The following is a 13,028-nucleotide window of genomic DNA, read 5'->3' on the forward strand; positions in this document are numbered from 1 at the left end:
CTCTCCAGGTTTTACCCTTGGTAATAAACGTTTTCCTCTACGGTTTACCAAGAGCTCACACATCCCTGCCTCTTCAGTACTTTCTCAGTTTGCATTACTCATCCACATACACTTACATGCTCACAGTCACAACAGGCATCGCGGCTCTCCTTGACCTTGGACGCCCGCCACCAGGGCTCAGCTGGCAGGGCTCTGCACCAGTCACAGGGTTGGCCCCAGCGGCCGGCCTTTTTAAATACGCCTTTAGTGTAACTGAGATCCCCGCCACATGTAACCCCCATATTTCAGCTATGCCCTTGTGTTTGCCAATTCTGGGAACAAGAATGCACCGTGTGGCCTTGCCCATTTGGGCAGGGTGGCAGGCGCTTTGCAGCCCACTGCAGTTCGGAAACTGCTGAAGGGGGATATTTGAAAACTCAAAACATTTTGTCTCCAGCTTGTCCGTTGTCCTTAATGCTTGTGAGGATAAGAGTATTTTATGGTTTCGGTGCCAGTACCAACACATCATCCTGATGCCTGCCTTGACTTCCAGTACGACCTCTAACAGAAGCTAGTTGTCATCGCTGGCTTGCTCCTGCCAAAGCAATAAACTTAACTCTTGACCCAAAGGCCCTCCACGGTAATATTACCTTCTGTCCAGCTCTTCGCCTGGCAGGAACTCACAGATGATGCAAGGTGGCCTCAGCCTCTCATTTCCCTTTTTAGGGCAGTGCTTATGTTAGAAAGAGGACTGCTGTTTACTCAAAGTTAGGCTGATGAGAGCTGTTCTCTAGTCTGTTTATCTTATGCTGAACTGTTTGTCCATCTCTATAGGACCAGGCTGCCAAAGACAAAGCCCTCCAGAGCATGGCCACCATGTCCTCTGCTCAGATCATCTCACCCACAGCCTTCCAGAACAAGATGGCTCTTCAGGGTCTCTCGAGGCCAGCTTATCCTACTGCTGGTGGAGTAAGTCTTAAATCACACAGAGAAGCTGGATTTATTTATTTATTTTTGGACATTAAATAAATTCACTTTAGTTATCTGAAGTATTTTTGAATAAATGTTTTTATCCAGATGACACTTCCTATCTTGAGAGATTTTCTGATTTATTTTATTTTTTTAATGCAAACATGCTTGTGTTGGAATTTGTGTGGACTATGTTTTAGATTTTTTTTTTTTTAACAACGCAAAGGTGTGCATCCTTTGGATATTTCTACATTTTGTCACAATACAGTACATGCTGCAGTGTACTTTATTGTGGCTTACCAACAAACCAACTTAACCTTTCCGGCAGCGATCCAGCCAAATTTGAAGTACCGTAATACTGCCACACTTTGTGCTGTCTGAAAAATTCCAGCGGTTTCTGAAAGGGTTTTCCAGCTAATATTGGGTTATTACGGTAATTTCACTCCCGTTGTAGCAGAGAGTGAAATTAATCCAGTGTTTCTCAGTTCCAGTCCTCAGGCCCCCCTGCTCTGCACGTTTTAGATGTGCCTCTATTCCAGAACAGCTGATTCAAATGATTGCATGACCATCAAGTGCTGCAGAAGCCTGTTGATCACCCAAATATTCAATCCAGGTGTGGGGCAGAAGGGAAACACCTAGAACATGCAGGGCAGGGGGACGTGAGGACTGGAATTGAGAAACTCAGAATTGATCTGAGGGGCGCTCTTTTAATAGACTGTAAAATGCAAAAATAACTCGCTAGATGTTGAAAGTTCCAATTCTTATGGATAAATGGGCAAATATATATTTACTCACAGGACATTTAAAGAACTGCGTACAATTGAAATAAGCAAAAAAAAAAAAAAAAAAAATCCAGGCAGAGAGTTGAAACTTAAGTCATAAAGGAGTAAAGAAGCTTATAAGTGTGAAGTGGGAGTACATGGTTCAACATCCGTTAAAATCTTAAAAGTGTGCATTCAGAGGCCTTTACTCCAAAAACCACTCATTAAAATCCAACCCAGCTAACTACCTTCTGAAATTGCCCAATTAGTAAAAAGTCCACCTGTGTATAATTTAAACTCTATAACACAACATTCTCTTTGTAAAACATGGTGTTGGCATCATCATGCAGTGGGAATACATTTATACACACACAGATTGACTTGACAGCATTATAGTAAAGTCAAGTCAAGCTTATATTTGCACAGCACGTTTCATCAACATGGCAGCTCAAAGTGCTTTACACCTTAAAAACATAATATAATATAGTATATAGTAACCAATTGTGAAACGAGCAATAAACATAGCATTTTCTCAATTGCTTCCATCAACACCATCAAGCAAATATACATCAAACATGTCTTTATTTAACATGTTTGTTAAATATAATAATGTAATTAGCATCACATTAAAAAGCAGATTAACCACAATGACTTCAGAATAAAAACTTTTGAAGTTTCAATTATTTTCTTCTCTTTTATTTTATTTTTTTCCTAGTTCTGGCATGGGACAATTACAGCTCAGACAGGAGGCCATGAGGAGTAAGTATCCATTTTTTGCCATCCATCAGTGATTTGTCAAGCTATTAACTTTATAGCAGTGATGTAAGTAATGCGTTACTTACATTGACTGACGTCGGACCACTTTTTTCAGTAACAAGTGATCCAATGCGTTACTATTTCAAATCCAGTAGTCAGACTACAGTTACTTATTGAAATCACTTTGTGTTACTATTTTCTTTTGTAATTTAATTTTATTTCCTCTACGCCACTTGCGGAGTGACCGTCGTTTCTATGCGACAGTTATGAGCAGCGACAGAAATGTAAAAAATAGAGGGAGAAGCGCATTTTATTGCTGGAAAAACATAAAGTATTTTGAGTTTCGGTCGCCAAATCCGTTTATTATAAGCAGCTTTGGGCTTGTTTTTTTTCATTCCAAAGTCGCTTGCAAATTGAATGAGCTGCGCTTTTTGGGCTTGGAAATCAGCAGACATAAACCCCAGAATCTGTCTGACATCCAGTTAGTTTTAGTCCATCATTACCCGGATGATCCGTGTCTTTGTTAATGTCAAGTTAATATATTTGCTGTGAACAACGTTGAGCTTCGCGTTGCCCTCCAGAAAACTGCAAACATCAAGACTAATATGAACAGCGCAATAAATATGAAAACAGACACGGTTGAACATGTTTGTAAATTTGTGCGACTCATTATAATTCTGAGTTGTGGAGCCGCAGGAGGAGCGCTGTGTGCTGTGACACCAAACGCAGGGCCGTAACACAGAACCTGGAGGCTGGGGGGCGGGGTTCTAAAATCCTTCTTAGAGTTTTCCAGACAATAGGAACACACAAAAACAAACACAAATTACTAAAGTTTTTTTTGTAGTAACCATTAAACAATCTCCCCTTCAGTTCAACCTTATAAGTGGAGACACATCGTTGATGTTACTATTATAAAATAGCTTATAATTAAGTTTTGGCAAAGATCAATGTCATTTTCACAGTGTTGTTGTCAGCAGCTGCTGAAAGTAACTAAAAAAAATCATTTTAATGTAACTTAGTTACTTTCCAAATCAAGTAATCAGTAATCTAAGTTACTTTTTAAAGGAGTAATCAGTAATCCGATTAAAGTTACTTTTTCAAAGTAACTATGCCATCACTGCTTAATAGTCATCAGATAGACTTCCAGTCAGGAAAAATAATTTCTGAGCAAATGAAAACGCTTCAGTACAATTAACAGAGGCCCTCAGCTGCCTGGCGCTCAGTATGCCAGGCTGCTCTTCGCGGTCACTTAGTCCAATTAGTGAGTACATGCGATGGAGTCGTGGGGCCGAGAAGCAGCATAACATGCCTGTCCTTCTCTTGTCTGTCTCTCCCTCCCAGCATTAAGCCCTTCTCCCAGCAGAGTTATGCCATGCAGGCGTCAGGCTCGACCCCGATAACAGGTGGGTGCTCCTTCTCTCCTCTGCTGCGTTGAAAGACGCCCGTCATGTCACCAAGAAGCAGGACGACTCGGATCGCCATACACCGTTTGTGCAAAGCTCCGAAAAATGCCTCCAGTTTTTATGTCTTAACGAGTTCTGGCTGCGTCCCATTCAAGCAGCACATTTGCACACTCACTGTTTTGCAGGTTATGAAAGCACAGCAGGACTATCCATGTCTCCCGGCGCCCCCCCTTGGCAAGGCAGAAGTATTGCCAGCTCCAAGCTGCGGATGCTGGAGTTTTCCGCCTTCCTGGAGCAACCTCAGGACTCGGAGACTGTGAGTTCAGCTGCCTTCATCAGTCTGTGGCCTTATGGAGAGTATCTCAGGCAAAAAGGGACTAAAATAAATTTTAAAACTGAGCTGAGTAATATATTAATGTAACTTTAGTGCTCAAATCTTAATTAAAATTGCACAGTTTTAATTAAGTTGGGTAGTTTTTAATGTATGATGGTATGCAAAAACAAACTTTGTTTTGCCAGTGTGTCGTCTGTTTCTCTTTATCCCATTCTACAATTCTCACTCTAGAATTTTTTCTACTTAAAGTAAATTTTGAAAGAAATTTTGTCTCATTTTTTAAATAAAAATTAGACACATAGCGCTCTCCACTCTTAATGTAACCCCTGGTAAAATTGTGTAAAAAGCCTAAAAAGGACATGCGCCATCCTTGTGAAATGTTAAAAACATTAGAAGGGTTATGCAAAGAAGCCAATGAGTCTAGCATATGTATGGATAATAAATAAAAAGAAGTAAATATGAGTTGTTTTTTTTCTGTGAATTATGGTATCACAATACGTGATGGTGCTTTAAGGAAGGAGGTGAAACAGGAGAACAGACATTAATTACTTCCTTCACCGAAGACAGAATGCATTAGAGTCCCAAAAAATTGGTAATTTAGAACATGGCTGTTGTTCAGCGAACTGGGAATTCACTGCTTTGGGATTGTTGACCTCTAATATGTTTATTTTCTCTCCAGTTCAACAAGCACTTGTTTGTGCACATCGGACAGTCCAACCCGAGCTACAGCGAAGCCTATCTGGAGTCCGTGGACATCCGGCAGATCTATGACAAGTTCCCCGAAAAGAAAGGGGGCCTGAAAGAGCTGTTTGACAAAGGGCCACACAACGCTTTCTTTCTCGTCAAATTCTGGGTAAAGCCCTTTCTGATGTCTATTTTAACTGCTTTATTGGCATTAAGACCAAATCCGTCTAGACTTTGAATGCTGCGTCCTCAGTTGTGTTCCCCATCATGTAGAAGTTGAAAATTTCCTGCATCATCGTCTAATCCTCTCCAAGTCGTGGGGGTAAAGTGAGCATACTCTTGTTAATGTTTTGTAGCACCTGTTGGCTGTTAATGGCCTTGTGGTGTTAACTGTGTTGAGACAGCTTAAGCATTGGAGTTAAAGGCTCTTAAGTTCGATTTAGGGCCAGAAAGGATGGAAAGTTACCGCTCCTGTGACCTTATCGGTGGGTTATCTGCCATCAGAGTGAGCATTGCTGTGCAGAGAGCGTCTTCCATTACTGTATTTGTATATGTCTGTGATGTGTGTGTGTGTGTGTGGGCATGGGGGTGCGCGTGTGTGTGTGTGACAGCAGCCTTGGCGAGAGTGGCAGGTCTGATCTTTCAGCAGGAGAAATGTGATCCCAGACACCTGTCTCTGCACTATTAGCCTGAATCCAATGCTCGTGACCCCCCATACTACCCTCAAGATCCTTATTTATAGATACTCCCCTTACACACACATGCACACGCCACCATGCACAGATGTCCATGCAACGCTCTTAAATCACGGTTAGAGACAGTGACACTTTGAAAGTGTTAAGAGAGTAAAGAATGATGACAATATGAGGGATACAGAGAGATGGCAGACAATCCAGCAAGACGGGGTGAACAATACTGATGTCCACTATATGTGTTTACATCTACAAGACATTTCATTCACTATTTGTACTGGAAATAGTGAGTAAATAATGAAAAATGAATTCTCATCTTAATCACTTTTCTATGCTGATCTGTACATACGTTTCAAGTCCTTTTCCAACTCAGTCCCAGAAGATGATTCATGATCTGTTTTCTGTTCATATCCACAAGATTTTTATTTAAAATCTCCTCAAATGGTTTAAAATGCCCTGGACTGCAGCAAGGTTTCCAGAGACTTACACCATCACACATCCTCCACTTTTCCTTAACATGGGGCTTGAGGTGCTTTTTTACGTATTCAATCGTTATTTATGTCGCATCTTACTGTCCGCAAATTGAAGAGATGGTTTTAGCTTGGCAGCACAGTTAGAGAAATACTCTTAATTTGTCTTGTTTTGTGAACATAAAACCAAGGATACCAATTTTAATGAATCAGGTTCTAAGTGTAAAACTATGATACACTGTTCAGCTTGACTAATACATGTTTTTTTCTGAAACTATGTACAACCTGCATATTAAGATATTTGTTTAGGCCACAGCATTAATGGGTGTCCCTGAAGTGTAAAATATTTTTTAAGGACAAAAGAAGAGTGGTGTGTGTGTGTGTGCAGGTGTGCGTGGGGGTGCGCGTGGGTGTGTGCAGCATCACAGATTAATAAGACTCATGAGTGTCTTGCTAGTCGATCCCCGTTTCTAAAAAAACATTTACTCAAATGCACAAGTTGCTTTTTAAGGTAGTCAGAAATATGTGGAAATAAATATACGTGGGCGAAACTCATAAATGCACTGATCGAAAATTGTGACCAATTTTCAATCTCTGCTTTTGAGGAAAACAGTCCCTGTGTGTTTTCTTCAGAAAAGGTTAAACCGTTCTGTTATCTGCTTTTAATTTTATTTTAAATAGCTTTCCTGTGCTTCCATTTTTAAACACCTGACTGATCCTGAAAGTAGGTAACTTTATTCCTCCTTCAGAAATAGTTTCCGAACTCGAGTGTTGTTGTTTTCAGCACAACCAGGTGCAACTTAACAGTGTGCATTATTACTAATCACATAATAAATCTGATTTTTAAATTTTCTGAATCACCAGTCAAGCAGAAAATTGGCTAATTTTGATCGCTAGCATAGATCAGAGCATCTCCTTAGAAAAAACTAATTCTCTGTTTTTATGCTAATAGTTGGAGGTCCTGACAGATTAGAGGTAGAGACAACAATGTAGTTTCTCTATGAATTATACGGTTGAGGCTTGCATGTTTTAAATTTGAGGTCCATTACTAGCTGAAAAAAAACACATGGACCTGCTAGTCGATCGCTGACATTCAGGGCGTAAGTCACTTTGACCGGCGGAGGCTCTGCGTTCAGGAAAGAGGCAAGGCAACACAATGTGGTTGAGGTAGATTCATTTGGAGCTGCAGGTCACAGTTACACCGACACCCATTTTTTTCAGTGAGACAAAGAAGCTGGCTTTTAAACCTTGGGCAATTCCAACATTCATACCAGGTAAAGGGGTGACAAAACAAGAAATGGTACCAATAAATATTTACATGCATGCAAATTATTAGAACTAAACTAACCTAAGGTCAATTAAAGATTAAATTTAACTTACTATAACTCTTCAGAGCATTACCCCTCTTAATTGAAAATGGTATGCTCTAAGAGCTTTTTAACAGCACCTGGAGCACTTGTCTCCCTTTGCTGCTCCACCCTGTTGAGCAGACACACCCGAAAGGTAAGACTCAAACAATTAACCTCAAATTGAAACAAACTGACATTTCCCCACATTCCCCCTGGCCAGGAAGGATGGCCAGTCCCTCTGACTGAAAGAATGTTTAAATAAATGTCAACGTAACTGAAATAAAGAACTGAAACAAAAAGCATTTGTTCTGTAAATAAATATAATATCAATAATCATTTATTAGGGATGGAGCCCCTGGTCTCCATCACAGCGCAGGACACCGAAAAGGTCGAGTTCAAAGTGCCGCCTCGCTTCTCACTCCAGCAGATAGGAGTGTATTTGTGGCATTACCCTTCTTGCATGCTTGACATCCACATTATTTATTGTAAAGAGATAAAAGACATTGGTGAGTGGCACTGTGTTTGGATCGGCCCTCTCCATTCCTTGGAAAGAGCAGCTGGTGGACCCATGGCATTTGATTTGGGGGTTACGGGAGGAAGGGGGATGACTAACCATGCCATATATCATAACGAAAAGCAGAGCAAGGCAGCAATAAAGAAGAGATACAAATAGGGATGCAGACAGCGCGAACAAGAGTTGGGGATCGCAGCAAAAATTCTGGGTGGCGTGTAACCAGCGAGTCCATGAAATATTACTCTCTCGGTTCGTGTCAGAGCCTGGTGGAGTTGATGGCTGCGACATCTGCAGCTCGGCGCGAGATGAAAAGAGGCGCGCAACACTTTGTGCCCTCGGTTTGCTCGGCTCGTCGTTTCCCAAGGTGATCGCCCGGTCCTCAAGGCATCCATGACCAAAACACACAGAAATACAACTAAGCAGCTGTGGGGGAAAGAAAAGCAAGATTTCTTACTGAAATCCTTGACACACCCCAAAAATGTGATTAAAAAAAAAACATTATAAAAAATGTGAAAATCTTTTTCATTATGCCGCTGCCAGGAGGCAGGTCATGACTGTGGGGTTGTGAGGGTGGGGGTGTGCTGAGGCGCAGGTTGGCATGGGGACAGTGAGAGGCGACTGACCCACCTCCAAAGCTATGGTATTCTAGATTGAATTTCCTGCAGACCCTCCTGTCGGCCACCGGCTGCCCGGCTCCTCTCTCCTTCAGCGCCCGTGGCCCTGTCCTAACGGATTGTCTCACGCCTTTGAAGTGCAGGGGGAATCTGATTTGAACCGGCTCGGCTAAATTGTTACACAGCCAGCCAGCCCACCGTGATCTAATCAGCCAATTGCACGCTGATGATTGTAATCGGATGAATTCCCTCGCTGGCTGTTAGGGAAGCAGAGGACGGCGATTCGGGGAGGGCCACTGGGCCCTAGGGATGAAGACAAATAGAGAAATTACATGAGCTAGGGATGAAGACAAACGGGGTGATGAAGAGATGAGGGGAGGCTGAGCGGTGTCTCAATGGCCCATTAGAGGACAAGAGCCCATCAGGGGGAAAAGGTAAAACAGGCCAGCTGTCTGACAGAGGAGATGGCACCTCAGTCTGATCTGTAATCTGATTATACTTGCCTCAATTCAAAGCTGCACTACTGGGCCAATCTGCTTCGACCCGAGCAGCAAGGAACATGACCATCGTCTTCCTTTGAGCTCAACTCAAGGGAACATTTCGTCCAAGAAGATCATGAATTGTAAACACGAAAGGAGGAACACAGTATATATGTTTACTAAAAGACAACTCAGCAAGTAGTTACTTTTATATCCGATGCTACAGGCTGGCTCTTATTCTAAGCAAGAAATTGGTCTAGTCAAAGCACACATTATCATTTAGATTATCTATCTAGCCTCACATTTTCTCTAACAGTCCTAACATGGGAAAAAAAACAGCTACGTTTACCATAAAGTACGGATGGACCAAATAATTTGCGCTGATATCGATATTTAGTATTGATATTGCTGCGGCTAATAACCAATGTTTACATATATTATATATATTAAATATATGTCATTTCCATCTCAACACCTTGAAAGAAACAACCACAATGCTGACTTCACTACTTTTTCTCTGCTTCAGTTTAGATCCCAATCAAGACTTTGACTTGATTTGAATCATTTTCCTTTCTCTTCACAGCTATCTGCAACTTTGTATCGGCTGATCACATAAAGTGTGTTTTTGTGTGTCTTCCCTCAAGGCGGACCTCAGTGTAAACCTGCAGGATGACAGCAGCTTCTTCTACGGTGTGTCCAGCCAGTACGAAAGCTCTGAGAACATGAATATCACCTCGTCCACCAAGGTCTGCTCTTTTGGGAAGCAGGTAGTGGAGAAGGTGGAGGTAAGACAGCGGAAAAAATATCAAGAATCTCTCTTTCATTCGCAACATCAAAGGGACATGACTGCGCCGTAACCCCCTGTCCTCTCCCTGAGTGAATAACCGCTGCTGGTTCAGGTGGATTCCAGTCAGGTTACCTCTGATCTGTGGTCTGGAAACTGACTCATAAAATCTCCCCAGTCTGACTAAGTTCTTCAGTATATTTCCAGTTAGCCAAACAGAGTCGCCGCTCCGCCCCCATGCAGTGCTGATGGATTGTACAATATTAACACACACACCCACACACACACCCCCACATACTCCATATTTTCTGGTTGAGACATCTGCCTCAGCAGGCCACACGTGGTTATATTTAATGGTGTCATTATTTGATTACAGTTGTCACGAGAAATGTGTTTAATGTCAAATCTGGCATGCCATATGCTGCATTAGATATATTGCATTACTCACATTACAGCTCATCCCATAGATCCACTGTATCCATTTAAGTGCCAGTGGAGCATATATCCTTGTGGTTTATATATTTTTTCTTTCATAGGTGGGGACATTTTTAACCCTTTCCTGGGTTTTTAGCTTCTCTTAAAGATGGGATCGAATGTCACATTTCCTTGTTTATTTTCACAGACGGAGTACGCTCGCTTTGAGAACGGACGATACGTGTTTCGGATCCACCGATCTCCGCTGTGTGAATACATGATCAATTTCATCCACAAGCTCAAACACCTGCCTGAGAAATACATGATGAACAGCGTACTGGAAAACTTCACTATCCTACAGGTACATACAGGAATGTGTGGTTGATTCTGATATATGGGAAAACATCCATCCATTTTCTGTTCACCCTTTGTCCCTAATGGGGTCGGGAGGGTTGCTGGTGTCTATCTCCAGCTACGTTCCGGGCGAGAGGCGGGGTCACCCTGGACAGGTTGCCAGTCTGTTGCAGGGCAACACAGAGACAGACAGGACACACAACCATTCACACGCACACTCACAGGGAGAATTTAGAGAGACCAATTAACACAACAGTCATGTTTTTGGACTGTGGGAGGAAGCCGGAGTACCCGGAGAGAACACAGGGAGAACATGCAAACTCCATGCAAAAAGACCCCGGCCGGGAGTCGAACCCAGGACCTTCTTGCTGCAAGGCAACAGTGCTACCAACTGCACCACTGTGCAGCCCTATGGGAAAACAAATACATTTAAATGCATTTTGGCCTTTCGAACTGGAGTGGAGATACGAGAAAACTCTGGATGTGTGTTTGGGTGTGTAAGTGGAAAAATGGAGATTTGGCGTCCAGCGCATTACAGTCTGTGACAAATACTGTGCCAAGTATATCCACATTTGCTTTCACACAATTCTCAATCGACATCATCTAGTGTTTTATTAACTTTATATTCTAATATGCTATTTAAAAGTAGCTCAACCTTTCTTTCTGTCTACACAAATAAACCTCGTGGGGCTATGTCTAATTCGTAACTGGAAGTCGGTTGTTTTGACGCATTTTTATTGGTTAATCTACACTGCCCCCTATGGGTCTGGCATGTTTAACACAACACACGGGGTGGATTTGTGCGTTCATCTGGATGAAAACTTTTCTGAAACCGATCCCATGTGTACAAAATAATTTTTTTTAACTATGAAATATTTGTTTTTAAAAAGACCCGGCATGTCTCCATGCACGTTACCAACATACAATTGCATATTTTAAAAAGAATACTGCTTATCATTTTCTCTAACTCTATTGCGTTGCTTTTTGTGTTTATTTCTTCTTTTTTTATGAAACCCACGACAAAGACTGTTATCATTGTTTCTGAACCCCAAAAGCATATAAAAAGTATTCACACCCAAACGGAAACTTCTATATATTTCAATTGGATTTTATTTGAAAAAGCGTGGCATGCATTTGCATTTCCCCTCGTTTGCTGATCATCTCATTCACACTGCAGTCAGCTTGACTCTCCTGAATGAGCCGCTGTGCTCCTCAGACAGCCGACACTGAGGGGAAAGTGCGCCCAGTGGAGTGTGTCACCGCGACAAGAGTTATTATCAGCAACAACGTTCAAAGAATTTTGTGTTCCTTCTGTTGACGACCGCATTCCTGACAAACGAGCCTGCGGACAATAGCCACATTGAGCCCACGCCGACAAACACAAGGCAGCATTGAGACATAATATGTCTCAATGTGCTGATTTAGTTCAGTTTAACCAACAGCTCACAATCCCATAAAGACAGCAGATACATGCAGCACAATGCATAGCGCCTCTTGTGACAAGTGCTGCATTCACAAGTCAACGGAAAACAATGAGTGGCTGAAGCTGTGCGCTTGTGTTGTGCTTTGTAGCGTTGCCATGGCATTGTCATGGTTCTCTGAAATGCTATAGGTAAATATTAGCATCATATATATAAACACAAGATTTCTGTGCCATATTAAAAAAGTCAGGAAAGTGTAAAAAATAATGTTAATAGCTTTTTAGTTGAAACCAGCCAGAATTCTGTGATCAATTTCTGTTCCATTTTTATAGGGTGAGTCTGACTTTTCAGGAAGAACTACTGTTTGACATAAGAAAGCATAAGACTAGGACAATTTTTAAATCTTCCTGCACTGTGTGGCCATTACCTGTTTATGTGTCAAGAACAAGTAACGTGTGAGAAAGCAATCACACAAGACAAAATGAATACAGAGCTCTCATTTTAAACTGTTTACCACTTCATATTAGTCATATGTGCAGTTAGTGCTGTTGGCATTACTGAAACAGTCCATATTTTTTGGAGAATATATATTCTCCCTTAACTGAGATTTCCAAAAGGCTGACAATATTTCTTAATCTTGCACATTTGATAATAGTGCTAAAAGATTTGAAGAATAAAACAACTTTTCTTTACTCCATTCAGCCTTCCTGTTATCTCCTCAGAGTCTTGCTCTCTCACAGCCTTAATGAACAGCAGCTCAATATGTACATCATTTAAAAAAGCTTACTTTTGACTAGTTTTATCTCTTCGCCAACAAGTGCTGCTAAACACAAGACCTGACAATGCTTAGTATGGTGCAGTCAATGATTGGGGAAAAAAGTGGATTGTTGAGCAAGAAGACAGTTGGCTGGTCGCTTTTCGTATTTCAATAAAAGATAGAAATCTAAATTGATAAAAAAATATATATATATATATATTTTTTACCATTGATTAATAGGTAGATTGTGATCCAGCAAATCAAATAAAAGAAAACAAATTGCAACATCAAGGC

The 13,028-nt window shown here is 41.4% G+C and overlaps 1 protein-coding gene across 1 annotated transcript in view; it reads left to right on the forward strand.

Annotated features, from left to right (window-relative positions):
* The window catches only part of tead4 (TEA domain transcription factor 4), a gene marked incomplete at its 5' end in the record, with an annotated part of 29,032 nt that overhangs the window by 14,291 nt on the left and 1,713 nt on the right, over positions 1 to 13,028 (forward strand). Inside the window, 7 exons of the mRNA XM_028031623.1 lie at positions 814 to 948; positions 2,425 to 2,468; positions 3,807 to 3,868; positions 4,054 to 4,184; positions 4,882 to 5,055; positions 9,649 to 9,789; positions 10,411 to 10,563. Of these exons, the coding sequence (XP_027887424.1) occupies positions 814 to 948; positions 2,425 to 2,468; positions 3,807 to 3,868; positions 4,054 to 4,184; positions 4,882 to 5,055; positions 9,649 to 9,789; positions 10,411 to 10,563 (840 nt within the window). The remainder of the gene's footprint in view (positions 1 to 813; positions 949 to 2,424; positions 2,469 to 3,806; positions 3,869 to 4,053; positions 4,185 to 4,881; positions 5,056 to 9,648; positions 9,790 to 10,410; positions 10,564 to 13,028) is intronic.

Source organism: Xiphophorus couchianus, chromosome 2 (assembly GCF_001444195.1).
Source record: "Xiphophorus couchianus chromosome 2, X_couchianus-1.0, whole genome shotgun sequence".
Classification (NCBI taxonomy): domain Eukaryota; kingdom Metazoa; phylum Chordata; class Actinopteri; order Cyprinodontiformes; family Poeciliidae; genus Xiphophorus; species Xiphophorus couchianus.